Source organism: Furipterus horrens, unplaced genomic scaffold (genome assembly GCF_987537825.1).
Source record: "Furipterus horrens unplaced genomic scaffold, mFurHor1.1.pri manual_scaffold_13, whole genome shotgun sequence".
Taxonomy (NCBI): domain Eukaryota; kingdom Metazoa; phylum Chordata; class Mammalia; order Chiroptera; family Furipteridae; genus Furipterus; species Furipterus horrens.
In genome coordinates, this window is record NW_028327183.1 from 31,517,246 (window position 1) to 31,543,909 (window position 26,664).

The 26,664-nt window shown below is 51.5% G+C and overlaps 1 protein-coding gene and 1 long non-coding RNA gene across 2 annotated transcripts in view; one reads left to right on the plus strand and one right to left on the minus strand.

Annotated features, from left to right (window-relative positions):
• SLC7A5 (solute carrier family 7 member 5) overlaps window positions 1–20,644 on the minus strand; it is a 35,763-nt gene extending 15,119 nt beyond the window's left edge. Inside the window, exons 1-2 of the mRNA XM_090260032.1 lie at window positions 20,078–20,644; window positions 5,214–5,339 (exon numbers count right to left, since the gene is read on the minus strand). Coding sequence (XP_090116158.1) covers window positions 5,214–5,339; window positions 20,078–20,615 — 664 coding nt within the window. The 5' untranslated portion in view covers window positions 20,616–20,644. The remainder of the gene's footprint in view (window positions 1–5,213; window positions 5,340–20,077) is intronic.
• Window positions 6,630–8,716, plus strand: LOC149994387 (uncharacterized). Its single transcript, XR_016507764.1, has 2 exons — window positions 6,630–6,847; window positions 7,976–8,716. It is a non-coding gene; the product is annotated as an uncharacterized LOC149994387 (long non-coding RNA).
• Window positions 20,645–26,664: the final 6,020 nt, after the last annotated feature.

Genomic DNA, 26,664 nt, shown 5'->3' on the forward strand with positions numbered 1-26,664 from the left:
CAGCCTTCGGGAGGTCCCTGAGAACTAACTGTCAGTGCAGAGCTTTGGGGCTACACTTCCATGCTTGCCACAGCTCTGGTCCCGACTGCTCTGTTCCTCAGCTGACCGCCCATGGCACATGAGCCGAGGGCGGCGGTGGGAAAGAGCCCAGTTTCCAGGCCTTTGATTTCATCCCGGAGGGCAGCACACAAAGCATGTGACAGCTAGTCTGTTATGACTCTGGATGCTAAATTAGCACAGAGCCGTGCAGGCCCGATGGAAGGACTCAATTACAAATGATCAAAGAACACCCACAGGACAGGCATCCAACCTTCCCTCAACTGTGGCTTTGTTGCCACAAGTTCTTCCATGGCGGCCAGGGTCTCCCGTGTTTGACATGTGACCGCCTCTGTAGGCAAGGCAGTTTAGAGGGGCAGACTGGCTCGTGGTGCAGGAGAGGGGCCTGAGGCTCCGTCCCTGTCTTCTGGGCACAGGTGACCACGGTACAGAGAAGGGAACCCCAGCCCTCAGCCCCCGTTACAGTGTCCTGCAGTCACTGTGATCCCCCTTTGAGACATTCTGTCTCCAGTGCCCTCGAGTCCTCCCTAAGGGGGAGGTGGAGCCTGGGAGCACGTGATATGCGGATGCCCTCTCTGCAAAGGAGGACAGCCCGTTTCACCACCAGCTGGGATGCCAGGGATGCCTGGCAACATTTCACAACAGCGGGAGATGGCCCTGGGGCTGCTGTTGCGAGTGTAGCCATTTCACAGACTAGGAAACTAAGGCTCCAGTAAACAGAGAGACCTGCCCAAGGAGAGCTGTACTCAAGACGCAGGCCCTCCTAGGCCCAGGGTCTCTTCTTTGCCTCTGCCTGGCTATTCCAGGCCTGCTGGTCTCTCTGCAATGGGCCTTTTCCACCACCTCCCCTATAAAGCCTGACACTACGCCCTTGGGTAGGACAAGAGGGGGACCTTCTGCTGAGGGAGCTCACGACCCTGCGCACGGTACCCAATATCACAAGCCATGTGGGGTTGTTGACACTGCTATGTGGGACTAGACAGGCCACGGCTTCTCTGAGTCCTAACCTAAGAACCAAATGCAAACTGTAAAATGACTCAAAGACCAGTCTCTAGTCCTAGGATCACGTGGCCATTCACAGGCCTGCCTGGGCCTTCCCCATGGCAAGGCTGTTCCTTTTAGCCAGCAGCATCTCCTATGCTTTTTGGATACCCAGTCCTCCCAGTAACTTTGGGACAGTACTGGACACAGGAGATAATCAAGTCAGAGTCTAAGTGCCACCATTCCCAATGCTACACCAGGTCTCCCAGCACTTGAGGACAACGTCCTAGTGGCTTGGCAAGCTCATGTGAGCGGCCAGGGAGGCCAGGGGGCCAGGCCCTGGAGTAGGGAACATGTCCTCTGACCTCCAAGGGAAGGGCATTCTGAGAACGCAACGTGGGAGGGAAAGAAAGCGTTTTTGTGGAATCTTTTATCTGCCCAGTTATGCAATCCGCTGTGTAACTGCTCAAGGAGACACGAGCTGTTCTCCCACCGGATGCCGTAGCCCAAGCAAAACCACAAGGGTCCTATTGTGTATCCTCCGGAAGGGACCTGGGCGTAAGGGATAAGTCTTCCGCACCCACTGTCACCCTAGCCTTGGAAAAGCTGCTCAACTCTGGGAACAGCCTGACCTTGAGGCTGTGGACCTTGCATGATGTGGCAGATAAGAGGCAACAGGCAAAAGAAAAACAGCAAAAGTAGGTGGAGGTGGCTGGCAGGTATGTCCTGAGCCATAAGGTGCCCTCTGCCCAGCATGTCCACCTGCTTCTCTGTGGTTTCCCCACACCAAGTCACCCCTACCCATACTTTCTGAGGTGGCTACTTCAGCTACCCAGATCTGAAATGCCCACCTGAGCTCAGTTTCTCCTTCTTTAAGGCTGGGAACGAATCCAGACACCTTAGATGACGTCAGTTCCCACCCCCAGCCACAGGGGTAAGCCTGAGCTCTTCCCACACCCGATCTCAGCCCTGGAGTCCTGCAAAGCAGTCCTCTCTGGGCCTTCATGTGGCCACACCCTCCTGCCCTCAGAAGGGCATTTCAGGCTGGGATGGAGCCCCCATCACCCCATCTGCAATATTCCTGTTCTTGTGTGCCTGACTGCACTTACCGAGCCTCAGAAAGTTCTGGTGAAGGAAGAGGGCAAGAGTGCTCAGTCTCATGGCGATGAGGGAACGAGGCCAACGGAGGCCTGGGGCTAACAACCAGCCAGCTGGCCTCGAACCTGGGTTGGCTTGGGCCTCACGCCCAAGCACCTTCTGCAGCCCTGGGTGCCAGGCAAGCCAGGGGGGAAGACTGTTTTAATGCTGAATGGAGTGACGGAGAGAGTGCCTCGGCCAGTGGTTCTCAACCTTCCTAATGCCGCAACCCTTTAATACAGTTCCTCATGTTGGGGTGACGCCCAACCATAACTAAAGCATAGTGATTAATCGCAGAAACAATATGTAATTATGTATGTGTTTTCCGATGGTCTTAGGTGACCCCTGTTAAAGGGTCGTTCACCCCCAAAGGGGTCGCGACCCACAGGTTGAGAACCGCTGGCCTAGGCCAATCTGCCAGACACTAGGTCACGTTCACCAAACACAGGATGGCCGGTGACTGATCTGAGCCTCTGCCAGAAGGATCAGGCCTTTTCCCATCAGCACCAGAGACCCACGGGTTTGGGCAGGCTGCCCAAGGGGGAAACAGAGTCAGACAATGTCGTGGGAGAAAGGGGTCAACATTTTCAACAATGTGTCCTCTAGAAAGGAAGGCATTCATCTGGGAACAAAGTAAATCTCTTAAAAACAGGAGACAGGAATTTTGCAGACGGCTGCACTGTATCCCGAGTTCAGAAAGAAACTGCTTGGGGCGGGAGGTGGGGTGAGGAGTGCTTTCAACAGCAACAGAATTATAAACACATTATGTATTCAAGCTGAACAAAAGCTCTTTGCTATTTCTACTGAAATTTGTTTTTATAAAAGTCAGGTTTCCCCCCCTACATTCCTCATCTGTCTGTATCTAATCATACCAGCCAAGTAAAAGCCTTCACAAGCAAGGCTTCTATCCAACGACCCATCTCCTAGCTGGGCAAAGAGGTGGCTGCGGGATGGATTTTTTCTTCCACCCATCAGCCCTGGCTCTCCATGAGGCCAGGGAGTTAACTCAGCCCTGACTAGTGTCCTTGAGACCTGAGAAATAAAGAGGAAGATAAGATCTTGTCTTCAGAAAGATGCTGGAACCTGAAGTCCCAGGAAGGCTCTCAGCAGGGTGGGAGCGCCCAGAGCAGCAGTAGCAGGGATTAAAGGCGAGTTCTGGTTCATCTCAGTCCTGCCTGGTGGGCTTGCCTACAGATAGTGTTTCAAGGACTTCCTGGGGACCTGGATATCACTGTTCAGATGCACACTCCCAAAAGGTCCAGCTCCTGAAATGATGACCTAGGCTACCTTCCATAGAGCAACTGCAAATCAGGTGGAATTTTCCCTTCAATGATGATAATGATTGTAGCAATGGGTGCTGGTTCTTATAGGTACCAGCCACCATGCTAAAAGCCTCACGTATATTAATGTATTTAATAAAGATGGTCTGCTTGAATGATCTGCAGTCTTACTTCAACAGCACTAGATCCACGTACACCAGAACTGTGGACTTCCCGGCGAGGACAGGCAATGTGGCAGCCATTGGAGCCCCGCGTACACCCAATTCTCCTGAATCTTGAGTATGCCCATGGCCTCTGGACACCAGATCCCCATACAGTACGGCACCTCATGTGGCCAGTAGGGGGCGGGGAGTTAGGAATCAGGGAAATCCAGAATTGCAAGGATGTATTTCTAGGTGTCACAGGCAGAAGCCCTGAGGTCACAACAGAGGTGTGAGGCCTTTAGAGGTTTTCCAAGCACACAATTCACAGCTAGTCAGCTCCAAAGTTTGAGAAAGGACAGGATATGACAGGAAGGCAGCCACTGGACTTCACCCTGGAGGAGAGCAATCTGAGGGGCCTGCGGCCCTTGTACCTACATGGGATTTTAGAAGTGACCCAAATTCTGGTTCTGCCTGTGACAGAGCTCTGAGCTGCTGCCAGGACCAGCTGCATCAGGCCAGCAGTGCCCCTGGTGAGCGAAGGGACAAAGGGGCTGGTCTCTGTAGCCCCTGCTTTGTAACAGCACTCAGACGTAGAGTGAGGCCCCATGCCCACCTGCCCCCCCGATACACAGGGCTGTGGGGGCTTGCCATGTGTGTCCTCATGATGACCACCTCCAAAGGGGCTCTCACAGCCTGACTTGGACCAGCCACTGTGGGATTGCTCATCTGGGGAATCCAAGCCAGTGCCCAGCCAGGGCCTGCTGTGCACCCAAGCCAGGAGAAACCAGTATTTCTGTTCACCAAGAGACACCTACAAAAATGTTTTTGACAGTATTTTCTATAGTGGCCAGAAATGGGGGGACCACCCCATCCTTGCCCATAGAACAATAAGCAAATCGGCACATTCACAAGGAACAAGGCCCTATAGTGAGAGGAGGCACTGTCACCAAGTGCCATGCCGTAGGCGACCCAGACATGACGGGACAAAGCACTGATTACAGGGGAGAGCCAACATGGCAGATGCTGGCGTGTGGGGGCATCCACGGGCACGAGGGCCCTGCTGGGGCTGGCTGTCCCACATCCTCCCCTGGGGAGCAGTTATAATTTACCTATAGGGCACGTACAATCTGTGTAGCTTCCTGTGTGCAACATTTACCTCAAGAGACAAAAAACTAGCAACAGCTCACAATGTGCAGGCACAGATCTAAGCTTCCTCCAAAAGTTCCCGTGCCCCATCCTACCCCTCCCCAGTCCCCACTGAGGGTAGGAGAACTGAGTTCAGGACAGGGTGAATCTATATCTCCCTGTTGCTCTGGGACTGATGTAACTTGTTGGGCGATGAACTCAATGCCAGTGCCTCTCCTGGGACGTTGCGACCTGGCACACAGTGCCCCAATTCAAAGGACACCCTTCACGCTGGCATGCCAGACCTGAGGGCTAGGGCCAGTCAGAGAGGGAGATCTCCTATTAAGGGTGAGGGTACAAAGCAGGTGAAGTGATGTGTCTGAGAACCTGGTGGATCTGGGGGCTGGGGACATGCAGAGGTGGGGATCCCTCCACCCTGGCACAGCAGAGCCTCACAAGACAGCTGTGAAGGTCCAGAGGCCGTACTCACCCTTCCCGATCTGGATGAAGCCCAGCAGAATGATCAAGGCCAGTGCCAGGAGTTTGGCAGCAGCGAAGGCATCCTGGACCCGGGTAGCAGCCTTCACGCTGTAACAGTTGATGGCCGTGAGCAACACTGTGGAGACAGGGCAGTGAGTGAGTCCCATTGGACAGATGGTCAGCATGAGACAGGGGCAGGCTGAGAAGAAACCAGCCCCTTTGGCAGGGTCTCATCCCCTGGGACTTGCTTTGGTGAACTTGACAGCAATCCGGGCTCAAGGTCAAAGGTGGAGAACCTCGGGCTCCTCCTGAGCTGCGATCCTAGGTGCCCCTGGGCTGTCACAAAGGATTTTTTTCTAAATGAAGAAATTTCAATCTCTCAAGGAACCAACAATCAAAATAGCTACCTTCCTTTTCCCCCCACCCTCCACACACCTGAGCTGAGTCATTGAGTTGAGTGCTATCTGAAGGGCATAGGTTAAATGGCTAACCTGCCATTTGGAGGGGGGCTGCATTCACCCTTTTGCACCCATGCAACATTTAGCATCATTTACTGGATTCATGCAAGCCTATAAAACTTTTTATTTTTTATTTTTTTAGATTTTATTTATTTATTTATTGTCAGAGAGATGGGAAGGGACAGAGAAAGAGGGAGAAACATCAATGTGTGGTTGCCTCTCGTGTGCCCCCAACTGGGGACCTGGCCCGCAACCCAGGCATGTGCCCCGACTGGGAATCGAACCGGCGACCCCTTGGTTCACAGGCCGGCACTCAATCCACTGAGCCACAGCAGCCAGGGCAAGCCTACCAAACTTCTTGAAGGTGGGGAAACCCTTTCTTCAGAGAGAATCTTTTAGAATCCCACAAAGTTAACAGGTGAGTGAGGTATCCTGCTACCCCAAACCCATGTGAAAGCCAAACGGTAGAACCACGAGGGCAATTTAGACATCTGCAATGGGGGCTGAAGGTAAATGCCCCAGCCCCGGGGTCAACGAGCAGCCACACCAGGTGCCCCAGCTGGTACAGGAACCACAGCACTTCACTGCTGTTCTGACAGCATACCTTGGAACTGAAAATTGCACCAGTCTCAGGTGGTTTCCCCCTGACCTGGATGGGAACAGAGATGCAGACCGGGTGACAACTAAACCAGGCTCAACGAGTGCACCCAGACAGAAGAAGGTGCTGCCTGGGGCCCTGTAAGAAGGCCCCTCCCCTGCACAAAGGGATGGATGGGGGAGGGTTGAGATACACACATGCTCAGGAGCTGCCACTGTTTAGGGATCTTGAGAGCTGGCAATTAACAAAGCCACCCCATAAACTTATAGTGAAAGAAAATTATATAAGACAAAGGCAAAGGAACACTCAACACAGATTCCTGCCCATCTCATTATTGCTAATTCACCCACGCATTCAGATCTCTAGGCTGCAGAGCCGCCGTGCTCTGTCCCAGCTCCCCACCCACATGTGCCAAAAACCAGGCACCCAGGGAGCATTTATACCAGGCATTGACAGGTACACAGATGGGGCTTTTTTTTCATGGAGGGCTGGCCATTAAACATTAACCAGTGTGGCCAGGGCCCATGGGAAGGGCCTCTCTCCACCTTTCCCCACATACCCATCTCTTCCTCGGACGGCTTCAGTAAGGTAAGAACGTCTATAAAGGCCTTTTGCTCTCCTTTCTCTTTTCCAGACAGAATAACCTGGGGCTGGGGAACCCCAGGTGGCATCTTTCCCCAGTTAGAGAAATTACCTGTAATTTTACTATTTGAGGACTAGGCCCCAAAGAGATAAATCCATGCTAATGAACTGGATTAGACCCACCAGTTCAGGGAGAAGGAAAACAGGGAATCTTCCCAGGGTGCTCTGAACAGGATTCAGGGCCTCACTGCTCTGTCTGCCTATTTCTCTTGGAAATTAACTGACACCTTAATAGCACCTCCCACCTCATTTTTCCTTCACTGCTCTCAACTCTGGCTGATGCAATAGTTGACAGAGACTGTATGTTATGCACTGAGAAAGTTCAGGCTGAAAAAATGTTTTTAAAGTATTTGCTTTAGGCTGTTATTCCAAAAATGAAATACTCAGAATTTCCCCCAAGGGCTGTGACATGCAGTCCTGGCTTGGCCCTTACGTGTGGGGGACCCTCGCGGGGCCCCCTGGCTCCTAGGCTGTGGTTCTGTACCTTCGGAGGCTCACATTGAGGTGAGCTGCCTCGAGGTGGTAGGGGGTTTAAATGAGGCCACGAGAACATGGGGCTCACGCGACAAAGTGTAGGTGTCACAGTACTGAAGCAATTTCTTGCAGCAGGAGCTGAAAGGCTCAGAGGGGGTGCGATGTGTGCACAAGGCAAGCAGCACCCGTGGCTTTCGTTGTGTGGCTCCCGGATGGACACATGCTTGATCCTGGCTCTCAGGACCCATGGGGAGGCAGCTGTCCTGTATTAAGCATGTCAGCACTGCCATTCCCAGCACAGAATATGAAACAGAAGTTCAGAGGAATCCCCTGTTCAAGGTGGTAGGGGCAGACCCAGCTGAGACCAAGGTCCCTGGGGCCCTCTGACATCCCCCCATAGGACTGACAGTGCAGGGTAGGGAGAGGAAGGTAACAGTGGAATTGCCTTTTACTGGGCTTCCAGGGAAGTGCTTCCGGTTTAGTGATCTCAGGTCCAACCTGCCCAGTGGCGGGTTCCCTCCTGCCACTAGGTCTCAGGAAGCCCCTGCAGGGAGAGGGCGTGTCTGTTGGCTTTTCTGAGTCAGCCTCTCATATTCTCAGGGGTGACTGACAACCTGGAAGCAAGTGTCCCGCCCCTCCTCTCAAGGCACAGCCTTCCGGATACAGCAAGAGGCCTGAAGATTGCATCACTCCACGAGGCCAGGGAGGCGGGGCCGATGGGAAAGGCGTGGCCGCGCCAGGCGGCAGCTCCGCCTGCCACCAGCTCTGCAGCAGCCACCAGCCCCAGGGCAGGCTGCTCCTCTCCTCACAATGGGCCCTGGCTTCTGAAACCAGAGCAGCTCTGGCTGTCACCCCACGCGGGGCCTCTGCATTCGCGTGGTGAGCAGGGGCAGAGCAGGACTCCTAAGCTCCAGGAAGGGGGAGATAGCTTGTCCAGAGCCCCCAGACTCTGGGCTGTCCTGCGGTGGTCACTGACAACCTGGAGGTGGGTCTTAGTTGTCACTTGGGTGGGAAAGCGGCCCCTCCTCTGACACTCCAACACCCCTGCATAGGCCCCTCCATAGATAACAAAGGGTGCCCACCCTGCCCATTCCAAGATCCAAACCAGCCATTTGTGCCGACAAGTGCTGAGCCCTGGCCACAGGTGTCAGAGCCCCCGGCAGGGAGGCGCTCTCTCCCCGAACACAGAGCCATCTCAAGACATTAAGTGTCCAGATTGTGGACAGGCCATGGGCTGGTGGACACGGTCTGAAAGGGGAAGGGACCAGATCACAGAACAAGGGGGACTTTGTAATATTTGTTTCTTTATAAAGAGAACCAAAACAAATGATGAAATTTTAATTTTCATTGAGTTTGGCTGATGAGTAAACAAGTACTTTATTGTTCTCTAGTGTTCCTTTGTTAAAAATTTCAAAATAAAATATAATCTTAAGTAAACAGGCAAATCCATCAGGACCCAGTGTCTTTTAGCCTTAACAAAAGCTGTCTTGGAAGGGGTTGGTGGGCTGGATTTGCAGGCCCACTTCCCTGCTTTATGCTCCACCACCTGGACAAGATGCCCAACTCCTCTGAGCCTTCATTCCCACACCTGCAGGATGGGGGCCGATGGGCATATGGGGCAGTTCTGGGTACACAGAAATGTAAGGAGGGTCTACTGCTGTTGTCACCCGTGACTAACTCACAGCCCCTCCAGGAAAGGAGATCAGGAGAAAGTATTGGTACTTGTGCTGCACGTCGTTGGAGAGATAATGGAGCTCACCAGTAGGCTGATAAAGATGGGTGACTATCAGGAGGGCACCCTGGCTAGAAGCCAGCCCTCTCCAGGGCTCCCTGAGCCAGCACCCCCAGATAAGCATGGCTGCACTAGCAAAGGGTGACAGCTGGGGCGAAGGAGATAAAGCCCAGTGCCCCTGCAAGGAGGCGGCTAGGGCTGTGTGCATGTGGACGGCTCATTCCACAGTCCTTCAAGTCTGTCCCCTTCTTTGTCCTGCTGTAACATAACCCGTCTAGCTGGCTGGCAAGGGCATCCAGCTCAACATCAGCTAAGGAGTCAGGGTCCCAGGGCTGCACTGCAAAGTCACCATCCCTCTGCTAAGGGGGTCCTGCCCTCCTCCTTCCATGGTGGCTCTACTCGTACCCCATCCCCATATCTGGTGTGCCTCAAGGGCCCAAAGTGGCTGGGCCTCCTGCTCTCATTCCCTGGCCTCAGGGGACACCCGGTTAGTCAGAGCCCAGTGGTGAGGTCCAACTCCAGCGTTGGCCTCACTGGGTGACTGGGTTCAGTTTAGTCATCTGCAAACTGTAAGGGCAGATCATCCCCAGCGGGCCGAGGACTAAGGTCACTAGCTGGGCACAAACTCAATGACACACAACGGCTCCTCCCCTCAATCTTCTATTTCTCTGGACCCTGTTGGGTAGCGCCTCTGAGACCCTTTCCTGTCCTGAGCATGGTGGTTTCGGGTATCTCCAACCACTGGTGTGGCTTAAGACATCCCACTCTCTCTGCTTCCCCATCAGATGGTGCTTTCTACATGAGGTTTTAGGGTCCTTGATTAAAAAAAGGGCCCATTCTTGGGAAAAAGACCTGTGAGCAATGCTGCTTCAACACAAGCAGGGTCTGGCTGCGGGAACCAGCCGGGAGGGGCCCAGGTGCCAGACGAATGAGCATCATTTGCCCCAGAGCTCTGCAGCAGGCTCCAAGATGAGAAAAAGAAGTGGTCAGCAGGCCACACCAGCTTCAGGAAGCTTGGCCAGCCTGGTCTTTAGGAGCAGCAGTGGGTGCCAGGCCAGAGAGCAGTGCCTGTTGACCACTGTGGCTGAGGCCAGTAGGAGGCCTGAGCTCAGCCAGCCAGCCAGCATGCTGACTTGGAGCCAGGACCCCACCTGTCAGACATCTTGGCACTCAATGGGCATCTGGACTCTGAGCCCTGGCTACAGGTGGGCTTGCTCCTAGGATGACGGCCAGTGACCACGAGTGGGATGGTGTGACCCAGGTGGCTGGGAGAGCTGACACCAACAGGGCCGACCACTGAAGGGGCGTCCAGTCACTCTGGGTTCTTGTTCTGCCTTTGCCTTCTTCACCCAAATCTACCTGGCACACATGGGTACCCAGGGTTTGGTGGATGCTCAGAGAACAAGTGGCTTGTTAATCAGCACCCTCCTCCCTAGACCCTGGAAACCCAGATGTCCTCTGGACTCTGTGCAAACGCCCCCACCCCCTGGCATTTCTTCATTTCTTGCCTTACCACTCTAATCCCTCCTGATGAAAGACGGGGCCTCACACTCCAAGGTGCCAGTCCCCTGGAGGCTTGAGCACCTGCCCTTCTGAGCCAGGGGTGCTCAGGTTGCTAGTCTGGGGACCCTGCTTGGAGAAGCAGGGGTTGCCTTCCCAATGCATTTATCACCTCTGCTGCGCCCCAAGAAGATGCACATGTGTGACCTGACAACCCAAACCACGTGAGAAGGCCGCCAACCTCACTGCCTGGATGTGCTAGAACCCTGAGCCACTCAGGCCGATGGGGGCTCCAGACCTCACCCCTACTGCTGGCCACTGCAGGACAAGGAAACAATTCCCAGGAGCATGGAGTTGTTCAGATGCAACCCCAATCTACCGAGGAGCAAAGGGAAGTGCTCCGATCCAAGAGACTCCCACCCATGGGAGAGGCAGGACATGAGATCTGGAGTCCCAGGGGGCACACCTGGCTCCTCCAGGCTCCATTCATTAATTTCCACTAAAAGATATTACTACCAGGCCCTGGCTGGTATGGCTCAGTATATTGAGTGTCATCCCACAAACCAAAAGGTCGCTGGTTTGATTCCCAGTCAGGGCACATGGCTGGGTTGCCGGCCAGGTCCCCAGTTGGGCCATGCAAGTGGCTGCCAATCAAGGTACTTCGCACATCAATGTTTCCCTCCCTCTCTTTCTCCTTCCCTTCCCCTCTCTCTAAAAATAAATAAAATCTTTCAAAAAAAGAAAAAAAGATATTACTAACAGGACAGCATCACATTTTCAAATTCCCTGTGATCAGCCCAAGAACACATATTTTCATAATTTTTCAATTTTTAACCACGGCTGGGTTGTGTCTGACCACACAGAGTTCATTCCATCCCAGCAAAAAGTGTCAGCAAGCATCTGGAACAAGGTGACACATCCACATCCAGTTTAATCAACTCTGAACTCTGCCGACACCCTGAGTCCTAGGGTAAGCAGAAAACCCCGCAAACAGCAACTTCTTTTACTGGGCTCTTTGGAAACAAGAGTCCTAGAGAAAAGAGAGGTTCCCAAAGGACCCCTAACCCAAGAAACAGCCAGAACTGACAGGAGAGAGGCCCATCCCCTGGCTCTGAAGTCTGAGACAGTTCTGATATGCTGTGTGACCTTGGCCAGGTTACTTAGCATGCCTGAACCTGTTTCCTCATCCAATAAATAGGAATACTGCAGCCTGCTTTGTGGGTGAGTTATGCAAACACTGTCTGGCACTCCATCAAGGATTAGTATTACATAATCTGATTGGTCACTGCTGAGTGTGAAGATGTGTTAAGAACAGATGAAGCTGTGTGTGCAGGGGTCTCAGTGGCTAGGTGTCTCCACACTGGCTAAATGCAGACATACACACATATATCTGTGGACAGAAGCCCCCAGCCCCCTCCCCAAATCCTCTGTTGCTCCCTCAGTTATGCTAATAAAGAAAAAGAAGAGAAAACGTTCCACAGTCGCTGTATCTGAGGGGTGAGAGGACATGTGTAGCATTCAATTCTCATTTGACAGTTGGGGTAAAGAGAGCTCAGAGAGGTTGTCCAACATGCTGAAAGTCACACAGCACTCATCAGGAGAGCAGAGTGAGTATGCCCAGGTCTCCTAAGTCCCACTCCCATCTGTGGCCACTCAACCAGGGGCTTCAACCCCGGCTGCCCACGAGAAGCTCCGCCACAGCTCCGTGACCTGCACTGTGTTTCACTTTGCTAGGTCTCAAGGAGATCTGAGCATCAGTCCTAACTAGGTACTCCAAGGTGCAGCCCAGGCTGAGACCCACTGATAGGGGTAAACCCCGTATGGTCCCATCCAACAAGAGCATGCCTGAGATAAGTCTACTGGGCACCCTCAAAGGGGAGGGGAGGGGTGAGTGGGAGACTGTGGCCCATATATCTGAACCAGGATGCTGTTATGAAATCGGATCTTGGACAGGTGTCTGCTGCTCTCTGGGCTGAGGGTTTCCCATGTGGGGCCTGCAGGGATCAGGGACCATGAGTGCCTGGCGCAAGCGCCCTGGGCTGCAGGACGGGCCCCGCCAGCTGCCCTGCCTGCATTCCCCTTTTAGGCACAGGGCCTGAACTGAGCTACAGAACATGTGTTCACACGTATCTCCCTCCTACTGGGTAAGACCTCCCCAGGACAGAGCCATTGGGCTTCACAGACCCTGGTCCAACACTCCAGTTTAGGGTCTTCATATGGACCCGCCAGCACTGGACTTCACAGAGCCCTGCCACCTGGGAAAACAGTGAAGGCTGAGAGCCCCACCCCCCACCATTACAGGGCACTCATGACGCCCCCATTTACCTGTGACCAGGCCAGACACATTCCCTCACAGTCCCTCTGTGCCTCAGCAGTGACGAGCTGAACTGTCCCCGCCGATCCATCAAAACAAAATGCTCCTTAACCAAACTCTGGTTCAGCTCCTCTCCTTCCCCAGACTCCTGAGCTTGGCCCCCTCGGGCCCAGCCAGCAGATAGCCCCTCCTGGGACAGGCTGGTCTGGGGGAAAACCTTCCCCACCCTCCCAGCTGCCCCCACTCCACACAACTCGTCCTTTCCCTCAGCTTTTAGGGGGGGCTCAACACCCTCAGACCCATAACATACAGGTGCAAGTGCATAGGGCACCTGGACCCATCAGAAGTGGCTCCAGCCAGGTCCCACCATCTCCTGTCACTGCACCTGAAGTACCTGCAGCCTCCTCTCTGCACCTGGAGGAGTCGTAGCTCCTGGTCTCCCAGGGTGTTCACTGTCCCCATCACTAGGCACACCTGCTCTTTCATGTTTAATTCCTGGACAGTCCCTCTGACACCTGACCCTTGCCGGGATGGGACGGCCGACTCACTCATTCTCTGCAGGCACAACCCACCCACCCACCCCTGCCCTGGGCTCTGAAACACAGGCCCAGAGAAGCCAAGCACCCAGCCCATGTCCCACAGCCCAAGGACTCAAAGAGCTTGAGGGACAGAGCCAGAGCTCTGCTCAGGCTTTCTGCAGTGGCCCCGCCCATCCAGCTGATCAGGCTTACAGGGTCCTCCAGAAGGGAACCAGGTAAAGACACAGCCCGTGTGAGTGCTGAGGGCTGAATCCTGTGCTGGTCTTAGGCAACTCACACAGACCTGGATAAAGTGCTGGGCTGGTCATGGGGCGCAAGTCTATGGGGTGGCCTTGGTTCTGCATTGGCTACCCTTTGAGCAACTTAAAGATGATCAAGTCTCAGCAGTGACAGATGTCAGCCAGCAACCACAGTCACAGTGACTCAGAGCACAGATCAGGTTGCACGTATCATGCTCCCAGAGCCCTGATGGGAAGTCAGTGCTAAATCTTCACATAGCAGGCAAAACCCACTGCGGGGAGGAGTGGGCTCCACCCTGAGATATGCCCTGCCCGGGATAGGCCACTCTCTAGAGTAAGAGCAAGAATTCAGCATCCTGCCAGGATTGAGGAAAGACTTGGGTGGGATCCTCCTACCATGATGTAGATGGGACCCCAACCATCAGTGCCAAAAAGGTGCTGGACTGGGCAGCAGTTCTTTTGGTGCGGACAGAGCAGGGCTAAGCCCAGGGGTGGGAACAGGGGCACTCTGGGCCACTCCCCAGCCACAATCCTGACAAGGGCCTGGAAGATGACACCGACTGGGGATATAGAATCACATGGCCCTATAGTCCCCAGCACCTGCTACAAGACACGGAAGGAGGGGACAGGCACTGGAGGCCAGTGTGGCCACAGGACAGGGCCTATGGCACTGGGCTGCTGGAACCCACAGGGTGGCTATCAGCCTGCCCTGCTCTGGAAGCTTGTTTGCAATGTGATTTCAGGAGAAAGATGAAAATGTATGAGGAGTCTGGTGCCACACAGACAGCGGGAGAAGCACTTCCCAGGAATCCAGGATATGGATGAACCTCAGATCTGTGTCCTTGTTCTGGCCCACCAGATGCCTGGATGTGGGAACTGACACCATTCCAGACCCCTGGCACCCAGCACCCTTGTGGTAGGCTCGGTCATGTGTCCCCACACCGCTGAGGACTAATGGCAGTTTAGTGTAGAGGAGGGTGCACAACCTGCACTCCCAGCCCACCTCTGCCTCAGTTTCCCCAGTCATAAAATGGGAATGACAACACTAATTTCACAGGCTGAGGCACAGAGCATGTGGGAAGGGGAACTCAAGTGTACCAGCTAGAAAACATTAGATCTGTTTCTGCCCCAATCAGGACCCCTCTTAGGGGTCAGTGTCTTAGGGGGCCTGAACACCCTATGACCATACAGTTTGGAGTGAATGTGCCTGGTACACATTTCTGGGCAGAGCCCAGACAATCTGCATATTCTGTGGGATTGTCAAAGGGAGCTGTGACCCAGGGGAAAAGGGTTAGAACTCTTTGCCTGCATCCACCACCTCCTGAGGGGGTAGGAGTGGGGGAGGGTCAAATGCCTCTGTGAAGGACCAGATAGGATTCAGCCCCAGTCCCATGACTTGGCCTGACTCCTTCTAGCGGCTGAACCACTTTCATGTCTGGCAGGCAAGTTGGACTTCAGTGCTAATTACTGGGGCATTGTCTGCATTGAGCTCAGTTTGTGATTCTGGGTTTGCCAGCTCCTTGGAAACACCCAGAAGCCTTTGCTTTATGTATCATGGGGCTCAGCCCTGGTGGCTGGCAAGCCGCCTGACACCTGGAACCAGGCCTCACTGTGACAGGTCTGACTGGAGTCATGAGGACACAGTGGTGGACACATTGTTTGGGAACCCACACCCCCCAGAAGTGGGATCACTGCCTGGCGCTGATGGAAATGGGCCAGGTGGCTAGAGGACTTAGGGATTGGGGAGTGCTGTTATGGTCTCTCCTTCCCCCTCTGGTTATCACCCCAAGTGACCAACTTATCTGCAAGTTAGTGGCTACGGCTCAGACACCAAACCCACACCTCATCTATGCCCGAGGAGCTGACAGCAGGCCGGCACCGCCCCCAGCCCCCACCACTAGCACCGCCCCGAGGCGAGCGGGGCTGACACATGTGCGACGGGCATCTCATATGCCCACTCAGACTCCAGCCGGACACACTGGCACCAACCTCTGGCTTTTTCCCTCCTCTCTCCACCCTCTCTCTTCTTCCTTCTCTTTAAGCCAAAATAGAGCAAGTTCTAGGGCAGCTGGAGATGTTACAAGTAAATATCAGACAGAGGGCCGTGTGAAGAGTAAGTCACAGCCACCGTGTGACTGGGCCCCTATGTGCCATCATTAAGTCCACCATGGCCTAGAGTCCCCACGAACGCCCAGGCAGGGCTGTGTCAAATTCCCATTTCATATACATGTAAACTGAGGCTTAGAGGTCCCAGTGAATTTCTCAAAACAGAACCCAGGTCTTCCCAGGTGCACAGGGAAGGCTCTTTACCTGGCACTAGGTGGAAAGTATTTCAGGTCATGGGACCCCAAAAGAACAACAGCTAAGGATCCCCCCACTCCTACGCCATGCGTATCCAGTCCTACCCTCCACCCAACCAGGATGGGGAAAGAGGATGGCGGTCACTCAACGATCTGCTGCTGCCACTTCCCTGACACCTACACGTCCTGGGTAGAAGTGACCATGACTTAGACAGGCCCCAAGTCTTTGCCACAGCTCAACAAAGTGAGAGGTGGACCCACTCAGATCCCTTCTGAGAGCTTCTCCCTTGAGATAAAGGACCACTGAGGCCACAGCTGTTTCTGAACCATAGCTGCTCTCACATGGAAGACATTGCCCTGGGCGGCCCTCGTCTGTGCCCCCAGCCCAGGCCCCCAGCAGGGTCCTCTCCAGACATTTTACAGAGAAAGGGGCCCTGGAAGGAAGGATAAACTGATTTCAGCAACTACTAGCAAGTTTTCATTAAGCAATAAATAATCCATGTAAACCTAGCCATAAATCAAATTCCAGATGGCCACCAGGAAAAGTGACGAGCCAGCTTTTCACCTTTCTGACTCATTAAAAAGATGAAAACACCAGAGCCATGCTATGAGTGGGCCCATGTCATCATTTCTGTCAGACCTACAAGAAAAATGATTCTTTTTCCCCACTTACACTGTCCCTAGAATGATTCTAAGCACCAAAGCCATTTCAAGCAGTTATTTTTAAGAGTTTTACAGACTTGGTTAATTATAGAATTGTAAGTTTTTAGATCTGAAACTGACTTTTTAAAATCCTCACTTGAGAATGTATTTATTGATTTTAGAGGGAGAGGAAAGGAGGGAGGGAGGGGGGTGGAGAGGGGGAAAGAGTAGGGGAGGGAGAGGGAGGGAGAGGGAGAAAGAGAGAGAAACATCTATTGCCTCCCGGATGTGCCCTCATTGGGGATCGAACCAGGCACCTTTTAGTGCATGGGATGACGCTCCAACCAACTAAGCAACCCAGCCAGGGCTCACAGCACAATTTTTTTAAAAGACTTTATTTATTTTCAGAGAGAGATGAAGGGAGAAAGAATGAGAGGAAGAGAAACATCAATGTGTGGTTGCCTCTCACATCACCCCTACCCAGGACCTGGCCCCACAACCCAGGCATGTGCCCTGACTAGGAATTGAACCAGCAATCTTTGGTTCACAGGCTGGCACTCAATCCACTGAGCCACACCAGCCAGGGCTCACAGCATAACTTTTTAACAAGCATTAAGAAACTGTTGTGGGATGTGCCCAGGGGACTGAAAAGATCAACCAGCAAAATGAGAACTGTGCTTCAGAACACACTGCTGGCAAGAGCGGCCCTTTCCTGAAGCCCCTGGGCTGAAAGCCACCCTGGGGCACATGCCTGCAGGGATGGGCTCCAGGTAGAAAGAGGTGCAGAGCACCCTTTCTCTTCTCAAGGAAAAATTCTAGAACCTGGCTTGGTACAATAATTAAAGAACACTTGGGAACTTTCTGTGGCTTTTCTGTGAAAACCTTCACAGCCTTCTCAGAAGTCCGCTCCTTGGACAACCACCACCTTTCACTGTGCTGGATGAGAGCAGCCACGCCAGCCCAGCCGGCTGAGGCCCGCCAGCCTTGGACAAGCCCATGGCCCTCTCCAGACCCAGTGAGGCTCTAGACTAGTGCTTGCTCTTGCAGACGGGCACATCCCTCTGTGTTACTGAAAATCCTCTTTCCATCAGAAAAAGTCACACACATACATGCATGTGTATCACACATTCACACAGGTGGTTCAAAGGAGAGCTATGAAATCGATCCAACATGTGGAAATGCCACCTTCACCCCTACCAAAAGCGGTGCTATTGGCATGACCAGCACAACAGGGTGGGCAATACCAGAAGTGACCTACAGTGTATCCACTGCGGCCCTCTAGAATCTATCTGAGGATTTACCTATGTAAACCCAAAAGTTTAAAAAAGTAAGGGATCCATTTTAAAGACTAGAGAGGAGGTCCTTTAAAGATATTACCTATTTCATTACACACTGGGCTCAAACATTATATCGTATCTCGCAATGATGAAAATTGGGCAATTAAAATTCTCCTAATGCCAAAACAACCCAACAAAGTCGTTTTGCCTTTAGAGGCACTTTTCCTCAGTCAGTCCAATGCATCATCCCATAAAACCCTCATGTGAAAGCCCACCAGAAGCCAGAGGTTTTCCTATTCTCAGGCACATCAACTACTTTTCCTAGCTTTGGACCAAAGGTGTTTGTTTGTTTTTTACAGCAGAGAAATATTGGCTAGTTTATTATGAACGGCAACACCCAGGAGAATGGGAAGCTAATGTTCAAAAACTTGAACTCCCTGATGGATGCCATGTAGGTTACTGGACCAAAGTTTTAAAAGCTGAAATTCACATCACTGAGATCCCCCACGAAAGGCAAATACTGTCCCTTCTCCTGGCATGACTGCCTGTCAGGGTCTCAGGAAAGTGATTTCAGCAGCCAAACAGCTGTGTGGAGTTCTGCCTCCTGGATATGCCACTTTCTGGAGCATGCCTTAGAGATCTAAAACATCTGCCCCCAGTCCTGATTGGTGTGGCTCAGTTAATTAAGCGGCTTACTGCAAAGCGAAGGGTCACTGGTTGAATCCTGGTCAGGGCACATTCCTAGGTTGCGTGTTTGGTCCCGGTCGAGAAGCGTGTGAGAAGGCAACCGATTGATGTTTCTCTCCCTCTCTTTCTCCCTCCCTCTCCCTCTCTCCAAAGGATAAATATATTTTATAAATAAATAAATAAATAAAACACCTGCCCCCATTGCATAGTGAGACTGATTCAGAAAGCTAGGTCCACATGCTCCACAAGCCCAACAGAGCCAGCAGGCAGGGCCAGGCAGGAGCCACACCTCAGGTAACTACACAGTATCTGAGTTTCATGGCTAGGACCTGAAACTATGAATGTACCCTGCTATTTCTGTACTTAAACGCATAATTGGGCAAATCTTCAAATTAGGTGGCAGCTCTGAAAGCAGGACGCTTCTATCTTTTTTTAAAATTAATTAATTAATTTGTTTGTTTATTTATTTATTTTTTTAGAGGGGAAAGGAGAGAAACATCACTGTGTGGTTGCCTCTCACTCGCGCCCCCAATTGGGGACCTGATGTGCAACCTAGTCATGTGCCCTGACTGGAAATCGAACCAGCAACACTTGGTTCACAGGAGGACACTTCTCTCTTGCAAGTCTCCCTAAAGGCTGCCCAAGGGGTAGGCGGGAAAACTGCCCACAGCCAAAAAGAAAATCACATGGCATTTGGTACAAATGACTTTTTCCCTGAAATCCCACAAGAAAACTGTTTCGCAGAGCAGCAATCTCCCCCAGTAGGTCTAATTCACTCTTAGGTGAAGAACATACCAGGTCCATGCCCATCAACATACTAACACTGTAGTTTGGAGGAGAAACCCATTGCAGAGAAGGGAAACTCAGCCTGACTGCTGCTGGGCCTTCATGCTATATTCAGGACAAAACAAAGATTACTTCCTGTAACTCCCCTCAGAGACTGGCTGACCCCTTCCCTACGCCCCAGATGTGCTTGTTCCTGGAACAGGCCCTTGCCCTGCTCTGGGCAAGTATATAAGGTGTTTTCCTCTTATCCTGGGTGGGCCACACCCAGGTTCCCACACCTCAAAATCTCAAAAATTTTGGGGACCTCAAACAGGAAATTCAAGTTTCACCCCACGTGGGTGCCTTGCCAAAGAAAAGGGATATTGCTCAGCTCTAACGGACCGCAGGAACACCCACGAGAAGCTGAGGGACAGGAACCCTGTTGTGTCGCTGCAGATTTTCCTATGTGATATGTGAATGAATGAATAAATGAATGACCGCATGTGGGTTCTGGGACCAGAGACCTAAGCCTAGAACCGCATGCGGAGTGGCCTGGGGATTCAAAATAGCCCTGGTGCGGAGATGGACAAGATACGAAGACGGCGGCGGGTTCCGGGATGGTCTGGGGATGGGGGATGGCCCGGGGATCTGATCTCCCCATCCCTCCACCTCCCGCCACCCAGGCCGGGCCCCGTGCCGATACTCACGCACGCAGAGGCAGGCCACGAGCTTAGCTGCCTCCTCGGGCACCGGGCAAGTAGGGAAGACCGGCTTGAGCAGGTAGGTGGCAAAGACTAGCGCCACGATGTACTGCGAGGAGGGCCGGATGATAAGCAGCTCGATCCAGAGCTTGAGGAAGGCGGGCAGCGAGCCGTAGACCTCGAGCATGTAGGCATAGTCACCGCCTGATTTGGAGATGGTGGTGCCCAGTTCCGCGTAGCAGAGGGCGCCCACGATAGAGAAGACACCACACACGGCCCACACCACCAGCGACAGTCCGGGTGAGCCCGCCTCCTTAAGCACACCGGTAGGTGTCACGAAGATGCCCGAGCCGATGATGGTGCCCACGATGATGGCCACGCCGTTGAGCAGCGTGATGTTGCGCTGCAGGGTCACACCCTCGCTCTGCGCGCCGTCAGTGCCTTCTGTGCGCCCCGCCGCCAGCATCTGTTCTCGTGCCTGCACCTCCTCCTCGGCAGCCGCAGGGGCCGCCGACGCGCGCCGCTTCGGGCCCGCGCCCGCCATGCTGCCGCGGCGCGCTTCAGACACGAGGTGCGCGCCCAACAAGACCCTCCTTCTGCGTTTCCTCGGCTTTTGTAAACCCCAGACCCCGCCCACCCCCGGGCCCCGCCCTGGCCCCGCCCCAAGCGTCAGGCCTGCCCCAGCCAGTCTCCAGGCCCCGCGAAGTCTCCTTTTTTTAAAAACTTGCCTGAGTCAAGCCCGGCTCAGCTAGCCGCAGGCACCGCTCAGCCGGCACACCAGGCCCCGCCTCCCAGCCTCGCGTGGGTGCAATCCTGTGACCTGCACCGCTCATCCCTTAAGATCAGTCGGCCACACGTGGTTTCATCATACTGTAGCTGTGGCTCCGAACGCGCCACCAGGGCCTTTGCTGCCCTTACTGGTTCTGACCGCTACTCGGCGGTTGGTCGCCCCACCTTGGTCCCAGACTGGCAGCAGGCGGTGTAGCAGGGCCGACCTGGGGCCACAGCACAGGAAGGGTGGAAGGCCTGCCTCTTCCCAGGGCTTCTTTCTGAGGTGTTGTGGTAATAGAGTCCCCCACAGTCTCCTGGGAGGTATGAAGAGGTTCAAAACGACCCCTCCTAGGGGAAACTCGTGATTCAGCTGGGCCTGGGATACAGAATTACAGGGCTGAGTGAGCAAGATTTCTGAGAAGGGGAAGCTCTGAAGCTATATGCTGAACTCACTCCTGGGCTCCGAAGTTCCCATTTTATCCCAAGGGGAATCTCCTTGCCAAAGAGCAGCATTCAGAGCAGCTTTCAGGGACACACAGCTTTGAAAAAGCAGTGACACAGGCTTTTTGGAAGTCAGAAATTTGCATAAACTCCGTAAAATTGACAAAGGAGCACCCTGAATGCTCCACCCCCAAATCTAGCTTGGAAACTCACGGAATTTTAAAGGCAGGCTGCCCATGAAGGGGCTTTAGCTGGTTATTCTTGAAGAATGTGGGAGGCACCTTAGGTAAGAAGGGCGGCCAGGTAGTCAGAGAGGGAGTGCAGGATGACCAGTCACTCCAAGCCTGCAATATGTTGGGATAATAAAACACAATCTCTCCAGTCTTGTTCTTCCCACTGGCTTGGAGGCTGGACTGCAATGGCCAAGCAAACTTACAGAGCCCTTATTGGGTACCAGGCACTGTCCTGAGCCCTCCTAGTGCAAATTCTTAATAGAGTAGGTGCTATTGTTAGTCATTTTGTAGAGGAGGAAAATGAGGCTAGTGGAGCGATGTAACTTTGACCAGTAAGTGAGCTGGGACCCCATCCTTCTAATGACTCCCAAACCTATGTGTACTTTTAGTCATTCTGCCATCCTCTTCTTGTGGTTTATTCACCTCCAGACTGTTAAGATTTTGTCATTCATAGCAGCTAAGACTTGAAAATCTCAGGATGGATTTGGGTTTCTCAAGGAAGGGCATCATTTGGCAAAGTTCTAAGGGTAGGTCCCCAACGCCTCTGCTTGGGTTCACGCAGCCAACACCTGCAGGGTGTGTGCCCCGTGCCGGCCACTGCACTAGGATCCAGGTACACAACAGTGAATGCCACCTCCAGCAATAGAGAAGGACCATCAATAATCACACACAGACGTGTAAAATTACAGCCGTGATAAGCTAAGGGTACTACAAGGGCCCAGACCAGAGAGTCCATCAGAGGGAACCAGGCCAGCCCAATACTGCTTTCCTGGAGTGAGAATTAACAAGGGAGATAGAACACATGTGCACTTGGAGTGTTGGTGCCTCCCCTGTGGGACTCTTGGGAAATTGCAGATCTTAATACTGGAAAGGTGACATCCCGGAGTAATTTCAAGATCCCACTGTTTCGCCACCACTGTCTAGTGGTTTTCATATCATGTCCTAGATTTCCTCCTGCAAATTTGCTTTGATACGTAAGACGCCCTGAAAAGACCAGATATTGAAGACTCTAAAATCTTAGCAACGAGCGCCATCTGCTGGTGATCATACGCAGATTCTCAGCACTAGCGAGTCATTTATTAGAAGTCGTGTCATTTATTCTCACCAAGGCTGGAGAGAACATCGTGAACGTTTCTGTAGGGAAAAGTTTGGGAGTTTCTGTCAAAAGCCTTAAAACCATGTGTCCCATCTAGCCAGTAATTTTTACTTTTAGGAATTCCTCTAAGGAAATAAGAAGTGTGCTGTGGTTTGGCTATGCACATGGTTGCTTATTATAACTTTAAAATGTAATAGCCAATATTGGATATAAACCAAATGTCCAACAGATTTACTTTGGTAAATGTTGCTATACCCACATGGCAGAGTACAGTATATTCATTAAAAATCAAGATGTAAAATAATCTTTGCTGGAAAAATATGTTCATGATATATGAGTGAAACAATGAGGTATAACACTCCGAGGCCCCACTTGGTGGATTCTTGGGGTGCTTTGGCTGACCTAGGACCCCATGTTCACTTTTTGAGATCTAAGAACCTGCCATTTTGTGGCAGCAAGCAATACTGCTCAGGTGAGGGTGTAACTCGGCCTTGGGGTAGGGGTGGGGAGCCTGTTTCATCCTGGAACAGAAAGGACTGGCCTGGAAGAAGCGAAGCCACCCTGGAGGAAAACGTCCATGGCACTTTAGTCAGGCAGAGCTGCATCTGTTGGAGGCATTGTTGGTTAGACCCCCTTTTAGGAAGCCTCTTCTCCTGTGTGGAGTCCCAGAGGCTCTGGGTCCATCTGAGGAGGGAAGAACCTACTACGGGCCCTCCAGCTGCTGAAAGCCAGGTTGGAGGTTGGGCTTTTCCTGCTCACTTTCTGAACTCTCATCAGTTATCTCCAAACCTTCAATAGTCTTCAGATTCCTGATGGCAAAATGTGCGCTATAGAAAACAGGGAGTGGGGAAAATGGTGAAGGTGGTCAAAGGGTACGGACTCCCAGTTACAAGTAAGTCCTGGGGACATAACACATAGCTTGGTGACTATACTGTTAACAATACTGTAGTGTATATTTGAAAGTTACGAAGAGGGTATATCTTAAAAGTCCTCATCACAAGAAAGAAAATGGTAACTATGTGAAGTGATAAATGTTAACTAGACTTATTGTGATGACATTTTGCAATATACTGTAAACAAATAGGAAATCATTATTTTAAACTAACACAATTTTATATGTCAATTATATCTTAATATAACAGGGGTGGAATGCAGAGGGAGATTTTATGGCAGCAGTATAAACCATGTGTTACAGAGTGGGGTCCCCAAGGAGATGGGAGGGACTTTGACCGCAGAATGGGGACAAAAAGCTTACAGGGCCTGCGTCACAGGCCACTGTCAGGCATTTAAAAATAAGGTGGCAGCCGTTAACGAGGGGATGGAACCTGGGGGGTGGGGTATGAACAACAGTCCATTGGAAAGCAAGAGTTCAGGGTGGTGGCGGTTTCTTATTGGCTTGGCTGTTCCGAAGCAAGGAGAAAATCTTCCTCTTCCCTGCATATGTGAAGTAAGCTTCTTTCTGTCCCAGTTCATAAAGTGAGTTCTGAGGGGTGGTACAAAACATGTGTGAGAGCTTCCTCTTCAGGGGACTCCACTTTGAATGAGGTATTCGTGTATTTATTTCCACATATTCCTCAGCAACCTTGCATTTACAGCTGACTTAGAACTGCACTTACTTAAATGCATGCAGAGTAGCTAGTCACCTGACTTTCAGAAGGAAGCTCTAGCAGTGTGAGCATGTGTCGGCCTATGCTTCAGCTCCCACATCTGTACAATGGGAAGTAATAGTTTAAATGAGATGAGGCAGATACAATATCTCACAGTGTCAGAGCAGAGAGGGTCATAGCTTGCCCTCTCTAACGAGATTAAACCTGTGTCATCGTTCTGTCCCTCGTAAGCAGCCACCATAGAGCAGCAAGGTGGTAGAGCTGGAAAGGGAGGAAAGTAGACAATGCTTTGTTTGTTTTTGCAGTATCATTTTCTTGATACTCAAGGTTGTGGTTTTAATCACCCCACAAAATTCAAGAGTGATGGCCTGAGTATTTATGACCCTCTTAGATCCCTGCTCTTCTTTTGAACTCATTATTTTTCCCAGAAAATATGTACATGGTAAATTATTGATGTGGAAGCTTGCCCCCATAATGTGCTGCCCTGCTACATTTATTCTCAGCCATATGGGAGAAATGTTCATGTTCTTTTCACATAACAAGTGTCCTTTTTTTCTTCTGGAAATTTGTTTTAAAAAGCCACACTTTTATTGTGCTCAGCTGTTAGTTTTTCCTGTCTGCATGCTTGAAAAGGGGGGACCGCCCTTAACAATGTCTGAACTTAGGTTCTGTTTCCCAGCAGGTGTGGGTGCATAGTGTGAGGGTCGGAAACAAATGTTCCCGGATGTGCCGCCCTGGCATATGGATTATTTCAAACTGAAATCCACTAAAGCCCAACAAACTCAAGAGCATTTTTTTACTTCCTCTTGTTTTTAAAGGGATTCAGATAGGAAAACCGGCTTCAGGAAGGGAGACTTGGTATCATCGATCACCTTAAGCATTTTCACCCTCCTGTTAGGAAGACTCCAAGCACGTTTACTAGATCACCCCATCTCTCTGTGTCAGAGTTGCCTAGCAAAAATTCACGTGCTATAGGTGTTCAGCTTTTCCTCAAGTAGCTGTATATCGCCCATTCTCACTTGTGAAATCTGAGATCCCTTTCCTCCCTTTTCTCCATTGTCCAAAACGTCCTGTATACCCAATGTTGCCTCGCTGTCTTTGGAATTTTCATGCTTATGTGAATTTCCTGTGTGCACATATTAAAGATTTGATTTTCTCCTGTTAATCTGCTGTGTGTTGTTTGAATTATTCAACCAGCCAGAAAAGGGGTAAGGGGAAAGTTTCCTCAGCCATGCCCATTGGCCAAGCCAGCATGACTGGCTGGGACCCTGGTCACTTTGGGGACTGCTGCCGTGAGAGATCATGGACCTCTGCCAGCAGACGTGAGCATTATCTTTTTTTTCCCTGCCACTCACTCTTTTCAGGTTGTTTTTTTCCTTTCCTTTTTCCATCTTGTTCTATGTCCTAAGACCTTGGCTTAGTGACCAGTGAAAATGTTTTCTCTGGTCTTCACTATCCAGAAGGCATACTTACAGGGTGTACCTGGTGGCCAGTGGAACACAGTGGGATACCAAGTGTCTCTTTGTCCAGCTATGCCAGCTCTCAGAGGAGTTTTTCATAAGGGATCCCAGGCCATAAGGGGGCTGTGTTGTCTAAACCATTGTTAATTGTTAGTGCTGGAAAAATTTCATTCCAATAGTGTCTGCCTGGTGCCACATGTTAGCGGGCTTGTGGCTGGAGGCATCTCACATTTTGTGGGAGACCCTACACCATCTTGGCTGCCTATGTAACAAAGGTCTGTGCTTTCTCTGACTTTCTTTGGGAGTAAATTTTTAGATCATGAGGTTACCTATAAGCCCACTCCAGGGATGCTTTTATTGCCCATGGTAAAAATTTACTCTAAGCCTGGGAAGTTAACCTTGAGTCTTTCCATGAAAAGGCTTATTGGAATGAGTCGCTATTGGAATTAAATATACTGATGAGGTCCTATCTGTCAATGACCAGAAGACAGATTTTTGAATTACAGAAACTTCTATATTTAAAACAAATTTTAGAAAGTTCTCATAATAAGCAGCTGCCTTGTTGGTATTTATGGGAAGATCAAATTAAAAAGAGAACACAAAGAAGCGTTACACCCAGTTTAAAAGAGTCCCTTAATAAAATAAAAGAATGGAAGTTAAAGCAAAAAAATTTACTAACAAATCTGATGTTAATTCTCTTCCTCCTACATATACTATACTCCCTTTACCCACAACTCCCTGTCCCTGACTGTCCAGAAGATCTTCTGGTCTAAATGACCAAATCCTAACTTCAGCTCCCCAGCCAGATCTCTTAAATCCTAAATCTCCTCCAGCCTCCCCCAGAAGACCCCTTAAATGACCAGCTGCCTGTTTTAACCACCCCCCCCCCCACTTTTTTTACAAGACTTACAGAAGGTATTCAAGCTAAGAGGTGGCCAGGTAATTTGCATAAATGCTGAAAGTCAGGAGGGACAGAAAGACTCAC